This window comes from Salvelinus alpinus, chromosome 11 (genome assembly GCF_045679555.1).
Source record: "Salvelinus alpinus chromosome 11, SLU_Salpinus.1, whole genome shotgun sequence".
NCBI classification, from domain to species: Eukaryota; Metazoa; Chordata; class Actinopteri; order Salmoniformes; family Salmonidae; genus Salvelinus; species Salvelinus alpinus.
Genome location: NC_092096.1, coordinates 32,688,359 through 32,707,102, shown reverse-complemented (window position 1 = coordinate 32,707,102; position 18,744 = coordinate 32,688,359). Strand labels below are relative to the sequence as shown.

Sequence of the window (18,744 nt, the reverse complement as noted above, 5' to 3'; positions counted from 1 at the left end):
TTTCCCTCTTCATGATGCCATCTATTTTGTGAAGTGCACCAGTCCCTCCTGCAGCAAAGCACACCCACAACATGATGCTTCCACCTGCGTGCTTCATGGTTGGGATGGTGTTCTTCGGCTTGCAAGCCTCCCCCTTTTTCCTCCAAACATAATGATGGTCATTATGGCCAAACAGTTCTATTTTCGCTTCATCAGACCAAATGACATTGCTCCAAAAAGGTCAATCTTTGTCCCCATGTGCAGTTGGAAACTGTAGTCTGGCTTTTTATGGCGGTTTTGGAGCAGTGGCTTCTTCCTTGCTGAGCGGGCTTTCAGGTTATGTCGATATAGGTCCCGTTTTACTGTGGATATAGATACTTTTGTTCCTGTTTCCTCCAGCATCTTCACAAGGTCCTTTGCTGTTGTTCTGGGATTGATTTGCACTTTTCGCACCAAAGTACGTTCATCTCTAGGAGACAGAACGCGTCTCCTTCCTGAGCGGTATGACGGCTGCGTGGTCCCATGGTGTTTATACTTGCGTACTATTGTTTGTACACATGAACGTAGCACCTTCAGGCTTTTGGAAATTGGTCCCAAGGATGAACCAGACTTGTGGAGGTCTACAATTTTTTTTGTCTGAGTCTTGGCTGATTTCTTTTGTTTTTCCCATGATGTCAAGCAAAGAAGCACTGAGTTTGAAGGTAGGCCTTGAAATACATCCACAGGTACACCTCCAACTGACTCAAATGATGTCAATTAGCTTATCAGAAGCTTCTAAAGCCATGACATAATTTTCTGGAATTTCCCAAGCTGTTTAAAGGCACAGTCAACTTAGTGTATGTAAACTTCTGACCCACTGGAATTGTGATACAGTGAATTGTAAGTGAAATAATCTGTCTGTAAACAATTGTTGGAAAAATTACAAGGTAGATGTCCTAACCGACTTGTCAAAACGATAGTTTGTTAATTAACAAGAAATTTGTGGAGTGGTTGAAAAACGAGTTTTAATGACTCCAACCTAAGTGTATGTAAACTTCTGACTTCAACTGTATGTAGCTGTGGATGCTTCCATTTTATTTCCCCTAAGTTGACAGCTGGTTTGACTCTGTGCCTTATGTTCATTTTGCTTCCCTCATGTCATAATGCAACGCTGTTACCGTCTGAGTATATTTGTAATGTTAATGTTTTGTTATTGTTTTGCCATGTTTTTGTTTGGATCCTGTTGTCTCTAATTCGTGTGTTCTCCTATGGTGTATTTCTCTCTCTCGCTCTCTCTCGCTCTCTCTCGCTCTCTCTCGCTCTCTCTCGCTCTCTCTCGCTCTCTCTCGCTCTCTCTCGCTCTCTCTCGCTCTCGCTCTCGCTCTCTCTCTCGTGTTGCTGGACTTGTGTAGCCGGGCCAGGAGGAGAGAGAGGAGAGCTTGGTATGCCGTCTGACTACTTTATTCTCCTTTCAACCAATCAGCTCCTAGCTTTCCCTAATTCTGTCGGGATCCTCCTATGACTTTGTAACTCACATACCTCTCTCAGCCCATCCTCCTCTCCTCCTCTGCCAGTCAAAATGTAGACCCTCTCAAGGGAAAACCAATCAAATCACTTTGATAAGGCTCAATCTGTTACCCAATGGCTGATCCTTTTACAATCTGTTATTGGTAGCCTGGAAAAATTCTACGATATCTAATTTGTTGTTGACCAGGTGAGTGACAGTGAAAATGGTGATCAACAGTTGGGTCACTGTGTTCTCATTGCTGCTGCTGCTGTAGAGCGCATGAGCTAACGCCGACCATTCCTTCTCAGCTATACACAGATATACCTTGGCCCTGTATTTTATGTACTTTGAGATGAAGATTTGGCTGCAGTAGGTTCCTGCTTCTGGAGTTTATTTGAAACGCCTGTATTTTCAATGAATTTCTGTACTTAAAATAATTTTAATTCCTACTTGTCAAATGTGGTATACAGCCTCTGTAGGTAGTTCCAGTTGTTTCTGTGTATTCTGTTGTATTACTATGTGATGTCTGTCCTAGAGGCTGCTGTGGTTGTGTTTCTATGTGATGTATTGGATGCCTTCTTTGACCTTGTGCTACCTGTCCTGTATGCAACTTTTTGCAATCTGTCTTCATTTGCAGGCGAGACTTACTGTGCTAATCATACTGTGCAAATTATGCCTTAACTCATGTCGGCTAACAGGCTTTTTCGGTCTTGCGAATACTTAAAAATCCAAAACGGTCATTGAAATTTCATGCAACATAAAGATCACACTTACAAATTATGGCAATTTATATCTTACAACAACTACTACAACTCTCTTGAGCTATAAATGTAATGAATGCGCTGCAATGTGAAGTTTACATGGCTAAGATCAGATGTTTCATGAATGTTACAATCAACAACAAAAATCAATCATTCTCTTTCACTTCCCTTCTGCGTCACATGGCCGTAAGAACTATCCAGTAACACTAAACCAATAAGACACTAAACCAATAAGACATTTCAAATGTCAAGACCCCCGAAATCCTTTAAACGTATGAACTCTGCCCTTTCCATACTCAAAACACAATGGAAATGTCTCTGAATGGACAATTTGGTATTTGACTCCCATAAAGGCCCATTTCTATGGGTTTCTCAGATCAGCATAGGTCAGTTCTCTCCTGTTCAGCTGTGAATGGCCAGTTACTGTGGAGTTCTAATGTACCTGCTAAACCCCTGTGATTCTCCCCATCTGTGATTTCTCCTCTCCTCGATACCTCTGTGATTGTGCTGATTGTTGCTAATCCCCTTTTTTCCAAGAAAGGGCGTTCACATGATCTGTTCTCTTTTTCCATGTGTCCCTCTTTCTCTCTCTTTTTCTCTCTCTTTGTCTCTCTAGAGGACTATAACATTGGGTGCGGGTGATCGACAGGTCATCCAGACCCCTATCAACGACTCCCTCCCTGTCAGTGGCAGCAGCGTAGCCCATCTCTTTAGACAGCTTGGTACGGCAAATCACAATGCAGTTTATTCAGCCCTGGACCGATGGGGCACTTTATGATCAGTGATATGGACCAATCAAAGTACAATGTTCCTTTGAGAGAATACCTTCACCAATTGTTGAATTGCTTAATGAATGCAAATCACAGGCCTATATTTGATATGAGTTAGTGGAAAAGGAAGAAGTGTGTGTATATGTCTATACTACCGTTCAAAAGTTTGGGGTCACTTAGAAATGTCCTTGTTTTTGAAAGAAAAGCAATTTTTTGGGGGCCATTAAAATAACATCAAATTGATCAGATATACAGTGTAGGCATTGCTAATGTTGTAAATGACTATTGTAGCTAGAAACGTCTGATTTAAAATAAAATAAGAATAATAAAAATGGGCGTACGGAGGCCCATTATCAGCAACCATCACTCCTGTGTTCCAATGGCACGTTGTGTTAGCTAATCCAAATGTATCATTTTATAAGGCTAATTGATCATTAGAAAACCCTTTTCCAATAATGTTAGCACAGCTAAAAACTGGGGTGCTGATTTAAAGAAGCAATAAAACTGGCCTTTTTTAGACTTGTTGCGTATCTGGAGCATCAGCGTTTGTGGGTTCGATTACAGGCTCAAAATGGCCGGAAACAAAATAATTTCTTATGAAACTTGTCAGTCTATTCTTGTTCTGAGAAATTAAGGCTATTCCATGCGAGAAATGACCAAGAAACTGAAGATCTCGTACAACGCAGTGAACGACTCCCTTCACAGAACAGCGCAAACTGTCTCTAACCAGAATAGAAAGAGTGGGAGGCCCCGGTGCACAACTGAGTTAGAGGACATTAGTACATTAGAGTGTCTAGTTTGAGAAACAGACACCTCACAAGTCCTCAACTGGCAGCTTCATTAAATAGTACCCGCAAAACACCAGTCTCAATGCAGTGAAGAGGCGACTTCGTGATGCTTGCTTTCTAGGCAGAGATGCAAAGAAAAAGCAATATCTCAGACTGGCTAATAAAAATAAAAGATTAAGATGTGCAAAAGAACACAGACACTGGACAGAGGAACTCTGCCAGCATCCTGGAGTAGCCTCTTCACTGTTGACGTTTACAGCTACAATAGTCATTTACAGCTGATCAATTTGATGTTATTTTAATGGACAATTTTTTTGCTTTTCTTTCAAAAACAAGGACATTTCTAAGTGACCCAAAACTATATATATATATATCTCACACACACACACACACACAGTGCATTTGGAAAGTATTCAGAACCCTTTACTTTTTCCACATTTTGTTACATTACAGCCTCATTCAAAAATGTATTTAATCGTTTTTTCCCCTCATCAATCTACACACAATACCCCATAATGACACAGCAAAAACAGCTTTTCATAAATTTTGGCCCCAAACAATATGTAAATGTAATATCTCATTTGTATAAGTATTCAGACCCTTTACTCAGTACTTTGTTGAAGCAACTTTGGCAGCGATTACAGCCTCAAGTCTTCTTGGGAATGACACTACAAGCTTGGCACACCTGTATTTGTGGAGTTTCTCCCATTCTTCTCTGTAGATCCTCTCAAGCTCTGTCAGGTTGGATGGGGAGTGTCACTGCACAGCTATTTTCACGTCTCTCCTGAGATGTTCGTCCGGGCTCTGGCTGGGCCACTCAACGACATTTAGATACTTGTCCCGAAGCCACTCCTGCATTGTCTTGGCTGTCTCCTTAGGGTCGTTGTCCTGTTGGAAGGTTAACCTTCACCCCAGTCTGAGATCCTGAGCGCCTTGGAGCAGATTTTCATCAATGATCTCTCTGTACTTTACTCCGTTCATCTTTGCCTCGATCCTGACTTGTCTCCCAGTCCCTGCCGCTGAAAAACATCCCCACAGCATGATGCTGCCACCACCATGCTTCACCGAAGGGATGGTGCCAGGTTTCCTCCAGACGCGACGCTTGTTATTCAGGCCAAAGAGTTCAATCTTGGTTTCATCAGACCAGAGAATCTTGTTTCTCATGGTCAGAGTCCTTTAGGTGCCTTTTTTCAAACTCCAAGCGGGCTGTCATGTGCCTTTTCCTGAGGAGTGGCTTATGTCTGGCCACTCTACCATAAAGGCCTTATTGGTGAGGTGCTGCAGAGATGGTTGTCCTTCTGGAAGGTTCTCCCATCTCCACAGAGGGACTCTGGAGCTCTGTCAGTGACCATCAGCCCCCCCCCCCCCCCCCCCCCCGATTGCTCAGTTTTGCCTTGCTGCCAGGTCTAGGAAGGGTCTTGGTGGTTCCAAACGTATTTCAATTAAGAATGATTGAGGTCACTGTGTTCTTGGGGACCTTAAATGCAGCAGACATTTTTTGGTACCCTTCCCCAGATCTGTGCCTCGACACAATCCCGTCTCTGAGCTCTAAGTATAATTCCTTCAACATCATGGCTTGGTCTTTGCTCTGACATGCACTGTCAGGTGTGTGCCTTTCCCAATTTATTTTATTTAACTAGGCAAGTCAGTTAAGAAAACATTCTTATTTCCAATGACGTCCTAGGAACAGTGGGTTAACTGCCTTGTTCAGGGGCAGAATGACAGTTTTTTTTTTACCTTGTCAGCTCGGGGATTCGATCTAGTAACGTTTCGGTTACTGACCCAACGCTGTAACCATCAGGCTACCTGCCGCCCTAAATCATGTCCAATCAATTGAATTTACCACAGGTGGACACCAAGTTGTAGAAATATCTCAAGGATGATCCATGGAAACAGGGTGCGCCTGAGCTCAATTTTGAGTCTCATAGTAAAGGGTCTGAGTACTTGTGTAAATAAGGTATTTCAGTTTTTTATTTTGTATAAATTATCAACAAATTTGAACAGCCTGTTTTTGCTCGGTCATTTTGGAGGTATTGTGTGTAGATATCAGTCTTCATGCCTGCATGCTTGATCATTTGTTCGAAGATACGTTTGATCTTTACAATCCACGCAGTCGGTCTTTCCCTGCAGGTAAAGTGAATACTGTACCTCTTATGTTGTTTCTCTCAGGTATAGTGAACGTCCTGTATCTGTTCTGTGCTGCTCTGACGGAACACAAAATCCTGTTCCTGTCCAGCAGCTACCAGAGACTAACAGACGCCTGCAGAGCACTACTGGCCATCATGTTCCCCCTCAAATACAGGTGTGTGTGTGTGTTTTTCATTGTAAATAGGTTCATAGATGTCTTTAATATAGGGAATTTACAGGGATTTGATTAACAAGATATTGGTCTGTTTTGGGAATTTTATGATTTCCTCACACTTATCATATCATCTCCTAATCTGATTGCTTGTAAATCTGATGTCCTCTTGTTTTCCCTCCCGTCAGTTTTACGTACGTCCCCATCCTGCCGGGAAAACTCCTGGAGGTGCTGAGCACGCCCACGCCTTTCATCATCGGGGTCAATTCTTTCTTCCGTTCCGAGACCCAGGAACTTGTGGGTAGCATGACCGTATGTTCCAATCTACAATACTTCTTTTGATTTATTTTCGATGTAATGTTTATATATTCCGTCAGTGTATGCATCTGTAAAGCCTATCTGATGCCAGTAAAGACCGTCTCCATTCTGTGTTGCCCCCCCATACTTTGACAGCCTGTAGTACGATCTTGATTACTAGATATGCGTTTGTCAGTTCTCTGGCCTTCCTTCCTTATCTATAATTAATCTCACTCAACAACCCAGACCTGCTGTGTTTTAGCCATCTGAAACCTCTTTTAGCTTAAATATCTCTCAGTACTAACACAACGGTCTTTGTAACCCATGCCAAGGCACATTAGCAATATACCTGACATGTAAATTAAATATCTTCATTCTATATTCAGTGGAATGTTGGAAGACTTTGAAAGTGTTTCCTTTGTTATTAAGGACAAACTAATGATTAAGATGAATAATACTAATAATACATTTATTTTGTATATCGCTTTTCATCAGTTATCTCAAAGCTCTGAGGAAAAAATAATACAAAAGGATATTCAATAAAAACAAGGTACATTTTAGAATGATGGCAGGTAAAATAGCAGTAGTGGGCTAGGCACTAAATACATTTCAGATTGGGACTAGGACTATGAAAAGACAGTCATTATAGTGTCATGTTTCTGAGGTCTAGGTTAGTGTGTGTTAAACTACATGGTCCCTCGCCATGCTTTGTTATGTAATGACTTTAACAACAGACCGCCTGTCTGTATAATATAGTATACGAAACTGTCACATGGCTCTGATAGATCGATTTGATGATGGAGTGTAAGGGGTGAGAGGTTATCGCTTCTCACCCCTTAAAATGTACCTGGTGAAAGGTACATTTCACTGCTGCAGTAGGTAAAGTGCTGTAATGAACAGCTGTTGACAAGCGTTTGTGTGTGTCTGTGGCTCTGTCAGTCACTACTGTTATCAATCAGCACACTTAGCCTCATGTACAGTGATCTCTTACAAGATCAATCAAAGATATCGCACTGACTGAGCCGTCTCTGTGTGTTCTACAGTTGGACGTGATCATCGCTGACCTGGACGGAGGCACGGTGACCATCCCGGAGTGTGTCCACATCTCCTTGCTCCCTGACCCCCTCTTGCAGCAGACCCAGACCGCCCTCTCCATGGTAACCACCATGACGACAACACTCACACCCCACCGCAACACCCTTCAGACTTCGACACGTTCACTTCATACAGCTACATCAGTCACCAATACCAGTACAGCACATTAATGCAACACAGGGACTCCCACTATGCATTACTCTGAACCATGTACAGCTATAGTGGTTTAACCACAGCACCACATTGAGATGTTGATTTACTACTTCTGAACCAACTCCTTTTCTAAATAAGATCAAGTTCCTTATTGTAATCGAGCTTCTCACTGCCAGCACAGTCTTGGAAATTCCTCTTGTTCAGATAAGATCCATGTTATGTAAAACAAATCTGATTTCCTGACTGGGCCTGCCTATCGTTGGTATCTTCCGGCTGGCTTAAGCATTTGTTCCTATGTGGAGTAGAGGAGAGCCATGCCATAGCTTTCCCATCAATAGCTACAACAAACAAATGGTGGCAGATTTGATTTATTGAATGATTCTCGTTGATATTGTAAACAATCATGTGTTTGTGGGAAATTACAATCTTAAATTCTAATTGTAAGATATCGGAACTACCATTACACACCCCTATAAAACAATATAATATTTTTCAATATTGAAATTACCCATGAGTCACAACTATAAAAACAATGCAGTCATGAACTGTTCATGAGGATATGTCTGTTTTTATTTTCACAATTGATATGAGTTGCCACGTGCAGAGTTTACTGTAATGTGCAGAGTTTACTGTAATACACAGTAGTCCGATAAAGAATTATGAAATGGATCTTCCCATCTTCAATTAATGAAATGATACTACAATCTGCAGCCAAAAGAGGAGTTTGTTTGCCTGTATGACATTGGCATTGATTCCCACAGCCCAAACAGTGTGTGTTTGTGTTATCAGAGTTGGACCAGAGGGAGAAGATGAATTATAGAATCTGACATGCTGTCCCACATGAGAAATATTTGGGAACATATTATTCCCTCGATAAAAATGTCTTCCTCCCCTCATTTCTTTATCAGGATAAGAGTCAAGTTGTATGTTGTAATATGAAGGAACATTTGATATGGACTTGCGTAGATTGCTCAGAATATTGCCAGACAGACATTGCGCGGAACTTCTCAAAATGCATACTTCATTCGTTTTTTGGCACTTTTCTTAACTGTTATAAATGAAATCCAATTTGGGTTGTTTTCTGACACACGTCCTAGGTGAATTATATCTTAGTACATGTGACAGTATACAGTGTTTATGCTTTTGTAACTCTCCAAGGCTGTCTGTCTGAGGCCAATGGGCTTTATCTCAGGCCGGTCTCTATGATCTCTATTGGCTGGAGGGCATGAAACATGAGCCATACTCAATCTGCACGGTTACTAGCCAATCTGTTACGGCTAGACTGGAGAGGAGGGAGGGACATAAGTGAGGGAGAGGGAAAGCAAGAAAAGGCAAAAGAGAGAATGAGACTGGGTTAGGCTGTTATTGTGTACTCTTGGTCAGAGTTACATTGAAAAGGACCTGCTCCTTTTCAAACCGGTATACTTTTCTATTGACCGTCATTATCATGTTTAAACATTCCTTGGTGTTTGATGAACAACACAGTAGAAAGAGCTAGGTACCAGCTAATACCTGCTCTGGTGAGTAATAGGGACTGTAAAATTGTTCCATCTCAGAACAACCAGTCCTGTGATGGGACCTGACCATTCTACAATACAATATACAGGCCTCTCCCTCTTCCCTCTGTTCTTTCCTCCTTTCTTTTCTTCCCCCTGTCCCCCTCTGTCCTAACCTGTGTGGGCCATAGAGACTTGTAGTGCTGGCCCGGTAACCCTGCATGGCTGGAATGAGACCAGAGCCCTGTAATGCAGGGAGAATTTCACTGGAAGTGCTAGTCCTCTGTCTCCTAGTCACATGAACGCAAAGTGTTTTATTGATGTGTATGCACACATGCTTCCTTCCATAACCAATGAAGCACAGTGTGTGTGATCGTGGGGTCCATTCCACCCTGCATTTGTCTGTCTGCACTGTCAGTCTGTGTGGCGCCAGCCCCAGGACCCATGGCCCTGTCAGTCTGGATGGGTTCTGACCTGCGCTGTCAGGGAGGGACACATTTCCCCAGTCCCAGCCTCCGCCTCCGCCTCCCAGCCGGCTCACGTAACATAACAGGCCTGAGTCTAAGTGACCTTCACCCAGACCAGCACAGAGAGGATAATTGCGGAGCGTGAAAAGCAATAGCTTTTGCGACTGGAAGGATAATTAATTTGTTTAATCATCTGGAAAAGTTATGTGGGTGGTGGGGGTTGGTGGAGTGCAGTGGGGGTGGTGGGTGAAGGTTGTTGCTGTGATGCTTCTAGAGATAGTTGGGCAGCAACCGTTGGGTGTGGGCTTATCAGGTACTCTGCTGCTCTCAGCGATTAGCTGAATTAATTCACCTCACCATCCCCAAATATAAATAGGACTGTGAATAGGAGATGCTGCAGCTAATTTAGTTAATGGGTATTTGCTGCTTAGTCTGAAGCCACATGTCTCATTTATGAGAGGGGCTTCCTAGAATTCTCATCTTCTTAAAAGCTTCTGACAGCATATTGTCATTTATGGTACCCGATGAAGCAGTGTCCGAAAGCCAAAATATACCAGCAGCTGCTGTAGGATTTATGTACTGAATAATATTGATGAACTAAACGGATGTAATGAGAATGCTGTTAGATGATATTTCTGTCCATGTTATTGTAATGTGATTCCTGCCATCTTGTTGCGTTTGTAGGTGTTGGACCCAGAGCTGGAGATAGCTGACCATGCCTTCCCCCCTTCCTCCACACAACCCTCCACACTCAAGATCCAGGTAATGTAGAGCCCTTCTATCCTCGGTGGAAGGTGTGTTTGGAAAAAGTATGAATCAAATTGCACGTCGCTCTGGATAAGAACGTCTGCTAAATGACTCAAATGTGAGAAAGTCCCTGTCCCTTTGTTTGGGGCAATGCTGCAGCAAGATCTCTGGATTTCTGAGCTTTCCCAGGCTTACTGTCCAGCTGTCCCATACTTACCCCTCAGTATGTTATAATTCCCTGTCTGTGTTTTGCAGGATAAGGAGATCCGGGCGGTGTTTCTGTGGCTGTTCGGCCAGCTGTTCCATGGCTATCGCTGGTGTTTGCACATCATCCGGATCCACCCTGAACCAGTCATCCGCTTCCATAAGGTACACATCACCTTCTACCTCTCTGAACTTAATTCTTAAGGTGATATATTACGTTGTGTTCATACAAGCCTGCAACTAACTACGGTCTTTATGAACACAATGGAATATATCACTTTAATGTCTGCCTGGAGGAGAAAAACATTTAGCTCTAAACAGACCTGCGAACTGTTTTGAGTCTAACACTTAGAAAGGAAGAGTGGAACAAGAATCTCAGGACTGATGAGTGTGTGTGTTCCTCCAGGCTGCGTTCCTGGGCCAGAGGGCTCTGACTGAGGATGACTTCCTGATGAAGGTTTTGGACGGTATGGCGTTCGCTGGGTTCATATCGGAGAGAGGGCCGCCTTACAGACCCACAGACCTGTTCGATGACGTGAGTATTCCCCCCCCCCCACACACACACACACCTTCCCAATCAGTGGTAAAGATGTGAAGGATAAAGCATTCTAACTTCCTGTTTTTCTTTTCCTGTGTCTACAGCTGATAGCCAATCAGGTGGAGCGTATTCGCCAGGAGGAGTGCAGTCCTCACAAAGTCATGAACCATATCAAGGAGCTAGCCGAGCAGCTCTTCAAAAACGTATGTTGTCCATAAAAAAATAAGAAAAACATATTTATTGATTTTATTTACAGATGTAGGATCATAATCTTATCACCCTTTTGTTGTTGAGAATTTATGCTTATGAGCTTTGTGATTTATGTCAAATTCACTGAAAACCCAAACAAACGTGGTTATTTTAACAGTATAGGCTGATTTTCACGCCAGCATGGCCCAATAATATTTTTGGTATCAAAGATAGTTTTTTTTTTTTTAAATCTGGATGAAAGTAGCCGTTTTAGGCCCTTTTTAGACCTAAACCTGCCTCCTGTAAGACCCTATGATCTGTGAACATCTTGGTGTCATTATTGGTGTCATTATACTCCTTATAGTGTGCTCTAAAATATGGGGTATGTCTTCATTCTGAAAAAAAATAAATACATTACTTTATTCAACATTAAAACTACTATTCATATCTCAAAAGTATCCTTTTTGATTTTGTTTATTTTAAGACATTGTTTGGAACTATACTCTTAAAACACGGCAAGTTTCCAGTGTGGTCTCTGCCGCTTTTGAAGAAATGATCCATTTTGTACATAGCGATTGACATAATAGGTCATTAACCGATCACAGCCCCATGTAGGATTGCACATTTAGCAAATCACCAGCAGAGGGAATTTATTTTCCCATTCACTGTGTTGGTGGTGCTCATAAAATGTATCATAACTTTAAAATTAGCAGAGAGCCCACTCTGGAAATTTGATGTACTTGTAGACAATGTTCCCTCTATGCTCCGCTCGTGCGCAGGTGCGCAGCTTCCCGGGACTGCCGCGCAGAAGAAATATCAGCTCGCGCAGAGAAGCACGAGATTGAACTTCAGTCAACTTCCTGGTTTCCCCTTTTAGTTAACACTATCAACAAGTCAGGCCCATACTCTACACAGACTGGTGCGCCATAACCAATCAGAGCTGCAGTATCCCTATATGCAAATAGATCATTGCCATATATGGATCTGTGCTGTTCCCTTTGAACTGGACTGTGTTTACAGCATGAGTGGTTGTGAGCAGATACGCTTGTGTCCAGGTGTGTACATTTGTTCATATTCTTGGCTATTAAGTGAGTTATTAGCACATTTCTAGTCAGCAATGGGGGAGTGGTTGCTTCCTACAAGAGCACAAAATGGGTGCATTTCTAGCCATCTTTGAAAAGCAAGTCAGGTGAAGAGCTTTTTTTCTTAAAGGGGCAGTGTTGTATTTTGAGACAGGCTTGAATTAGCTAAGGCAGAGGGTAGCATAATTTGTCTTTATTCTGTGTAATAATGGTATGGGAATAATAATACATTTTATTTTGTATCAAACACGACATTTTCAGTCACCTCCTTGTCTGAAGGACAAGTGCATAAACAGGTTAATGGAAATCCCTACATGTTTTTTTCAAAAGTCTCATGGAATGTAGGCCTACATTGAACACCACACATTAGCTGCTATTGTTGGCTGAATGATAGAACAGCTATTTCCATGTTAAAATGTTATGGGATGCATTTTCTCCATAGTTTTTTTTAATGGTAGGCCACTCGGATAGGCCTACATATGATCAAATAGCCACAGTAGCTTACTTGGCCACTTAAAACGGTAACTTAAAGCGTTGTACAGCCTGAGTGTTCACAGTAAACGCGTGCCAGAAGTTGCACAGAATTTACACAACGTTTGTGCTCAGCAGACCTGAAATTTGTTCAGTGCCTAATTTTTGGGGAGGTAAAATTGCTTGTGGAGTAAATTGTTTTAAACGATGTCTAAAAATTGAATAAATTGTGTAAAATTGTATTTCAGAAAGTATCGATATTCCATATTTTAGAGAACACTATAAGGAGTATAATGACACCAAGAGCTAATCTGTATCCATATACGGTCCACGGATCATTGGGTCTTACAGGGGAGACATGTACAGGTTTGAAAAGGGACTGAAATTTTCACTTTCATTATTTTCTCGAAATGGTTTGTGTTACAATGTACAAAGAGTATCAACCATCCTTCCTCCCAATAAAGTTTCTATGAACAATCTGACATACCAAAAATATTTTTGGGCCATGCTGACATGGAATTGTCCGATTGCACTTTTCATGTAGCCTATTTTTGGCCAGCTAATAGCCTAACCACTGATGAAGTAACATTATGGACTAAGCGTTCAAATCCTGTTGCTGTGACAATATAGGTCAAATTAAGATCCTCCATCTGTATGTAATGTAGTAACTAAAATAACAGGCGACCACTTACCTCTTTTCTTTGCCCTTTCTCCCCCTACACCTTTATGGTCGCTCACCTTTTATTCTCCCCCCCATCAGGAGAACCCATACCCTGCCGTGGCCATGCATAAGGTGCAGCGGCCAGCTGAGAGCCCTGGTCACAATGACCCCAAGAACTTGGCCATCTTCCCTCCGCTGGACGACGTCACAGTCCAGCTCTTCATCGACCACGCCGCCGCCAAGCTCAAAACCGCCCCGCCCGTGGTGAAGCCCGAGCTCAATGGCATGGTGCCCTCCGGACCCCCACTGGGTGAGTGTGCCAGGCTGGGTGGGAAAGGATAGTGTGGGCTGAGCGGGCTAGGCATGAGATGGTGGGGTTAAGTAGTGGAGTGAATGGACGGTTGAAAGACTGATGCAGACATTCCTATTGGGTTGTGGCTTAGAAGTTAGCAGACATTCCTATTGGGTTGTGGCTTAGAAGTTAGCAGAGATGCCAACATGAGATTGTGTCTGATGGATTGGCTTGATGTCTGGTGTAAAGAGGCTGAGACCGGCCACCCGACAAGCCTCCAGACAGTCCACTGTGTTAGATGGATCACATAGAGGTCATCCTATCTCTCAGCATGGGTTTAATTGAGCTGGATTCAGTGTAGCTTCAGCGTAGACTGATGAGTGTGTCGGGTCCACCCGACAGTCCACCCGACAGTCCTCCAGTCCACCCGACAGTCCACCCGACAGTCCACTGTGTTAGGACGACCTCTGTGTGACCCATCTATTTCTCAGCATGGGTTTAATTGAGATGGATTCAGTGTAGCTTCAGTGTAGACTGATGAGTGTGATGTAATAACCACTGATTCGTGGTGTTCCTCCAGGAGACATTGTGGACAGGCATGGTCATGTCCTGGCTAACAGCGCTCGCAGGCTGGAGGTGGTCAGGAACTGCATTACCTACATATTTGACAACAAGATGCTGGAGGCCAAGAAGGTGAGAGACAAGGCCACAACAGCATCTCTGTGCTCTGCCATTTTAGAATGATAAGTTGTTTGAAACTGTTAACAATTTATAGCTGATTCATAGTAGAGGTCGACCGATTAATTGGAATGGCCGATTAATTAGGGCCGATTTCAAGTTTTCATAACAATCGATAATCGCCATTTTTGAACACCGATCATGGCTGATTACATTGCACTCCACGAGGAGACTGCGTGGCAGGCTGACTACCTGTTATGCGAGTTCCGCAAGGAGCCAAGGTAAGGTGCTAGCTAGCATTAAACGTAACTTATAAAAAACAAATCTTAACATAATCTCTAGTTAACTACACATGGTTGATGATATTACTAGTTTATCTAGCTTGTCCTGCGTTGCATATAATCGATGCGGTGCCTGTTAATTTATCATTGAATCACAGCCTACTTCGCCAAACGGGTGATTTAACAAGCGCATTAGCGGAAAAAAGCACTGTCGTTGCACCAATGTGTACCTAACCATAAACATCAACGCCTTTCTTTAAATCAATACACAAGTATATATTTTTAAACCTGCATATTTAGTTAATATTGCCTGCTAACATGAATTTCTTTTAACTAGGGAAATTGTCACCTCTCTTGTGTTCTGTGCAACAGAGTCGGTATATGCAGCAGTTTGGGCCGCCTGGCTCATTGCGAACTGTGTGAAGACTATTTCTTCCAAACAAAGACAGCCAACTTCGCCAGACGGGGGATGATTTAACAAAAGTGCATTTGCGAAAAAAGCACAATCGTTGCACGAATGTACCTAACCATAAACATCAATGCCTTTCTCAAAATCAATACACAGAAGTATATATTTTTTCAAACCTACATATTTAGTTAACCTCTACCGCTTCTCTCTCCCCGATCCGGGATCATCCTCATCAAAAAAGCTGACTAGCATAGCCTAGCCTAACGCGACAGGGTTATCATATAATTTCATGAAATCACAAGTCCAGTACAGCAAATGAAAGATAAACATCTTGTGAATCCAGCCATCATTTCCGATTTTTTTAATGTTTTACAGCGAAAACACAATATATATTTATATTAGCTCACCACAATAGCCAAACACACAACGCCATTTATTCACCGCCAACATAGCTTTCACAAAACCCACAAATAGAGATAAAATTAATCACTAACCTTGAACAACTTCATCAGATGACAGTCTTATAACATCATGTTATACAATACATTTATGTTTTGTTCGAAAATGTGCATATTTAGATGTACAAATCCTGGTTTTACATTGTGAATACGTAGCCATGATGCACCAAATTGTCCGGAGATATTTTGAACAGTCACGTAATCTAACCAAAGAACTCATCATAAACTTTACTAAAAAATACATGTTGTACAGCAAATGAAAGATACACTGGTTCTTAATGCAACCGCTGTGTTAGATTTTAAAAAATAACTTTAGTACAACATACAGTATGCAATATTGTGATACAGCGCCCAACAATTCTCCGCCTTGTTGGAGCCAACATAAACCACAAAAATACGAAATAACATCATAAATATTCTCTTACCTTTGTTGATCTTCCATCAGAATGTTGTGCAAGGAGTACTAGTTCCAGAATAAATCGTTTTGTTTTAGAATGTCCATTTCTTCTGTCGAATTAGCAACTAGCCATGTGGAGGGCACATGTCCAAGAAATCTTTGCGCATGGAACGAAAAATTCCAAAAGTCCCAATAAACGTCGAATAAACTGGTCCAAACTCGGTTGAAAAATCCTACTTTATGATGTTTTTCTCATATGTATCCAATAAAATCAGAGCCGGAGCATTTCGTTGTGTATACCGAACGCATTTCAGAAGACAATGTGAGGTTCCCTGGTGCGCAGTTGAATACTGACAAAAGAGCGGACCTGTCACTCCAAAAGCTCTCATTCGGTCTCACATCAAGCTAGGCACCCCATTCAACATTCTACTGCCTGTTGACATCTAGTGGAAGGCGTATGAAGTGCATACAGATCCATAAATATAAGGCAATTAAATAGGCAGGCCCTGAGAGCCCCATTTTCAGAATTTTCACTTCCTGTTTGGAAGTTTGCTGCCAAATGAGTTCTGTTTTACTCACAGATATAATTCAAACAGTTTTAGAAACTTCAGAGTGTTTTCTATCCAATAGTAATAATAATATGCATATTGTATGATCTAGAACAGAGTACAAGGCAGTTTAATTTGGGCACGATTTTTTCCCAAAGTGAAAATAGCACCCCCTATTAAGAAGAAGTTAAAAGAAATTCGTGTTAGCGGGCAATATTAAACTAGGGAAATTGTGTCACTTCTCTTGCGTTCATTGCATGCAGAGTCAGGGTATATGCTACAGTTTGGGCCGCCTGGCTCGTTGCGAACTAATTTGCCAGAATTTTACGTAATTATGACAACATTGAAGGTTGTGCAATGTAACAGCAATATTTAGACTCATGGATTCCACCCGTTAGATAAAATACGGAACGGTTCCGTATTTCACTGAAAGAATAAACGTTTTGTTTTCAAAATGATAGTTTCCGGATTTTACCATATTAATGACCTAAGGCTCGTATTTCTGTGTTATTATATTATAATTAAGTCTATGATTTGATAGAGCAGTCTGACTGAGCGGTGGTAGGCAGCAGCAGGCTCGTAAGCATTCATTCAAACAGCACTTTACTGCGTTTGCCAGCAGCTCTTCGCAATGCATCAAGCATTGCGCTGTTTATGACTTCAAGCCTGTCAACTCCCGAGATTAGGCTGACAATACTAAAGTACTTATTAGAACATCCAATAGTCAAAGGTATATGAAATACAAAATGGTATATAGAGAAATAGTCCTATAATAACTACAACCTAAAACTTCTTACCTGGGAATATTGAAGACTCATGTTAAAAGGAACCACCAGCTTTCATATGTTCTCATGTTCTGAGCAAGGAACTTAAACGTTAGCTTTTTTACATGGCACATATTGCACTTTTACTTTCTTCTCAACACTTTGTTTTTGCATTATTTAAACCAAATTGAGCATGTTTTATTTTTTATTTGAGACTAAATTGATTTTATTGATGTATTATATTAAGTTAAAATAAGTGTTCATTGTTCATTCAGTATTGTTGTAATTGTCATTACAAATATATATATATATATAAATTGGCTTTTTTTGGTCCGCCAATAATCGGTATCGGCAATGAAAAATCATAATCGGTCGACCTCTAATTCATAGCTAGTTTAGAGGTTTGACCTACATGATAGTGACTTTTCATCTTTTGAAAACACATTTTTTTATAAAAGCAAAATGAAGGTCCTGCACATAACACTTAACCATAAATATCTTCCTAAAGTTGCCATCTCCTAATATTGTTGTCCTGTGTCTGCTGCCCCCCCCCCAGCTGATGCCAGCGGTACTGCGGGCGCTGAAGGGCCGGGCGGCCAGGGTGTGTCTGACCCAGGAGCTCAACCAGCACGTCCTGCAGAACCGAGCTGTGCTGGACGACCAGCAGTTTGACTACATCGTCCGCATGATGAACTGCACCTTACAGGTACATGCCGACGCCACAGAAACATCTCTCTTCTACACAAAGTTCTATTGTAGACCGCAGCACACAGTCGGGTTCAGTACATAGAACGGCTGTATTGAAGGAGTTCTGAAAGCAATAACTTTAACTCCTCAGGACCTTTTCTAAACAGTGCAATGCTACTTATTTTTACACTGCAATGGAGGCCTTTATATTTTCATAAGATCATACACTGAATAATGGAGCCTAATCGGTGGCGTTTGCATGACTGACATTGTGAGTATGGCGATGTTGACCTCTATTCTCCTACTCAGGACTGCTCTCACATGGATGAACACGGTATTGCAGCCATCCTCCTTCCCCTGGTCACGGCCTTCTGCAGAGTAAGTTACAAAAACAAACAATCCTTATTCAACACAAAAGAAACAAATCATTGTCCTCGTAGCGCTTAAAATGGTCTGTTTCTAAAGCTTCTGTGTGGCCTTGTGTGTTTGTGTCTGGCAGAAACTAGGCGCGGGCATCACCCAGTTTGCCTACAGCTGTGTGCAGGAGCACATGGTGTGGACTAACATGCAGTTCTGGGAGGCCATGTTCTACAGTGATGTCCAGAACCACATCAGAGCCCTGTATCTGGAGGCAGACGGGGGGGAGCTGTCCACCTCTGTAAGAACAGACCCTACAATTACACAACAAGCAGAACAAGCAGGACCTTTTTTAAGCTAATGCTCCTGTGTATTAGTATCAAACACAGC

At 42.0% G+C, this 18,744-nt stretch overlaps 1 protein-coding gene across 9 annotated transcripts in view; it reads left to right on the top strand.

Annotated features, from left to right (window-relative positions):
- sbf1 (SET binding factor 1) overlaps positions 1–18,744 on the top strand; it is an 81,707-nt gene that overhangs the window by 42,621 nt on the left and 20,342 nt on the right. For 6 of the 9 annotated variants that reach the window (XM_071332580.1, XM_071332577.1, XM_071332575.1 and 3 more), the window contains 14 exons: positions 1,371–1,400; positions 2,843–2,948; positions 5,954–6,086; positions 6,272–6,395; positions 7,424–7,537; positions 10,276–10,353; positions 10,594–10,707; positions 10,949–11,077; positions 11,185–11,283; positions 13,583–13,793; positions 14,356–14,468; positions 17,867–18,016; positions 18,307–18,375; positions 18,497–18,655. In XM_071332580.1, coding sequence (XP_071188681.1) covers positions 1,371–1,400; positions 2,843–2,948; positions 5,954–6,086; positions 6,272–6,395; positions 7,424–7,537; positions 10,276–10,353; positions 10,594–10,707; positions 10,949–11,077; positions 11,185–11,283; positions 13,583–13,793; positions 14,356–14,468; positions 17,867–18,016; positions 18,307–18,375; positions 18,497–18,655 — 1,629 coding nt within the window. The remainder of the gene's footprint in view (positions 1–1,370; positions 1,401–2,842; positions 2,949–5,953; positions 6,087–6,271; positions 6,396–7,423; positions 7,538–10,275; positions 10,354–10,593; positions 10,708–10,948; positions 11,078–11,184; positions 11,284–13,582; positions 13,794–14,355; positions 14,469–17,866; positions 18,017–18,306; positions 18,376–18,496; positions 18,656–18,744) is intronic. The other 3 variants (XM_071332582.1, XM_071332578.1, XM_071332583.1) reach the window with 1 other exon arrangement.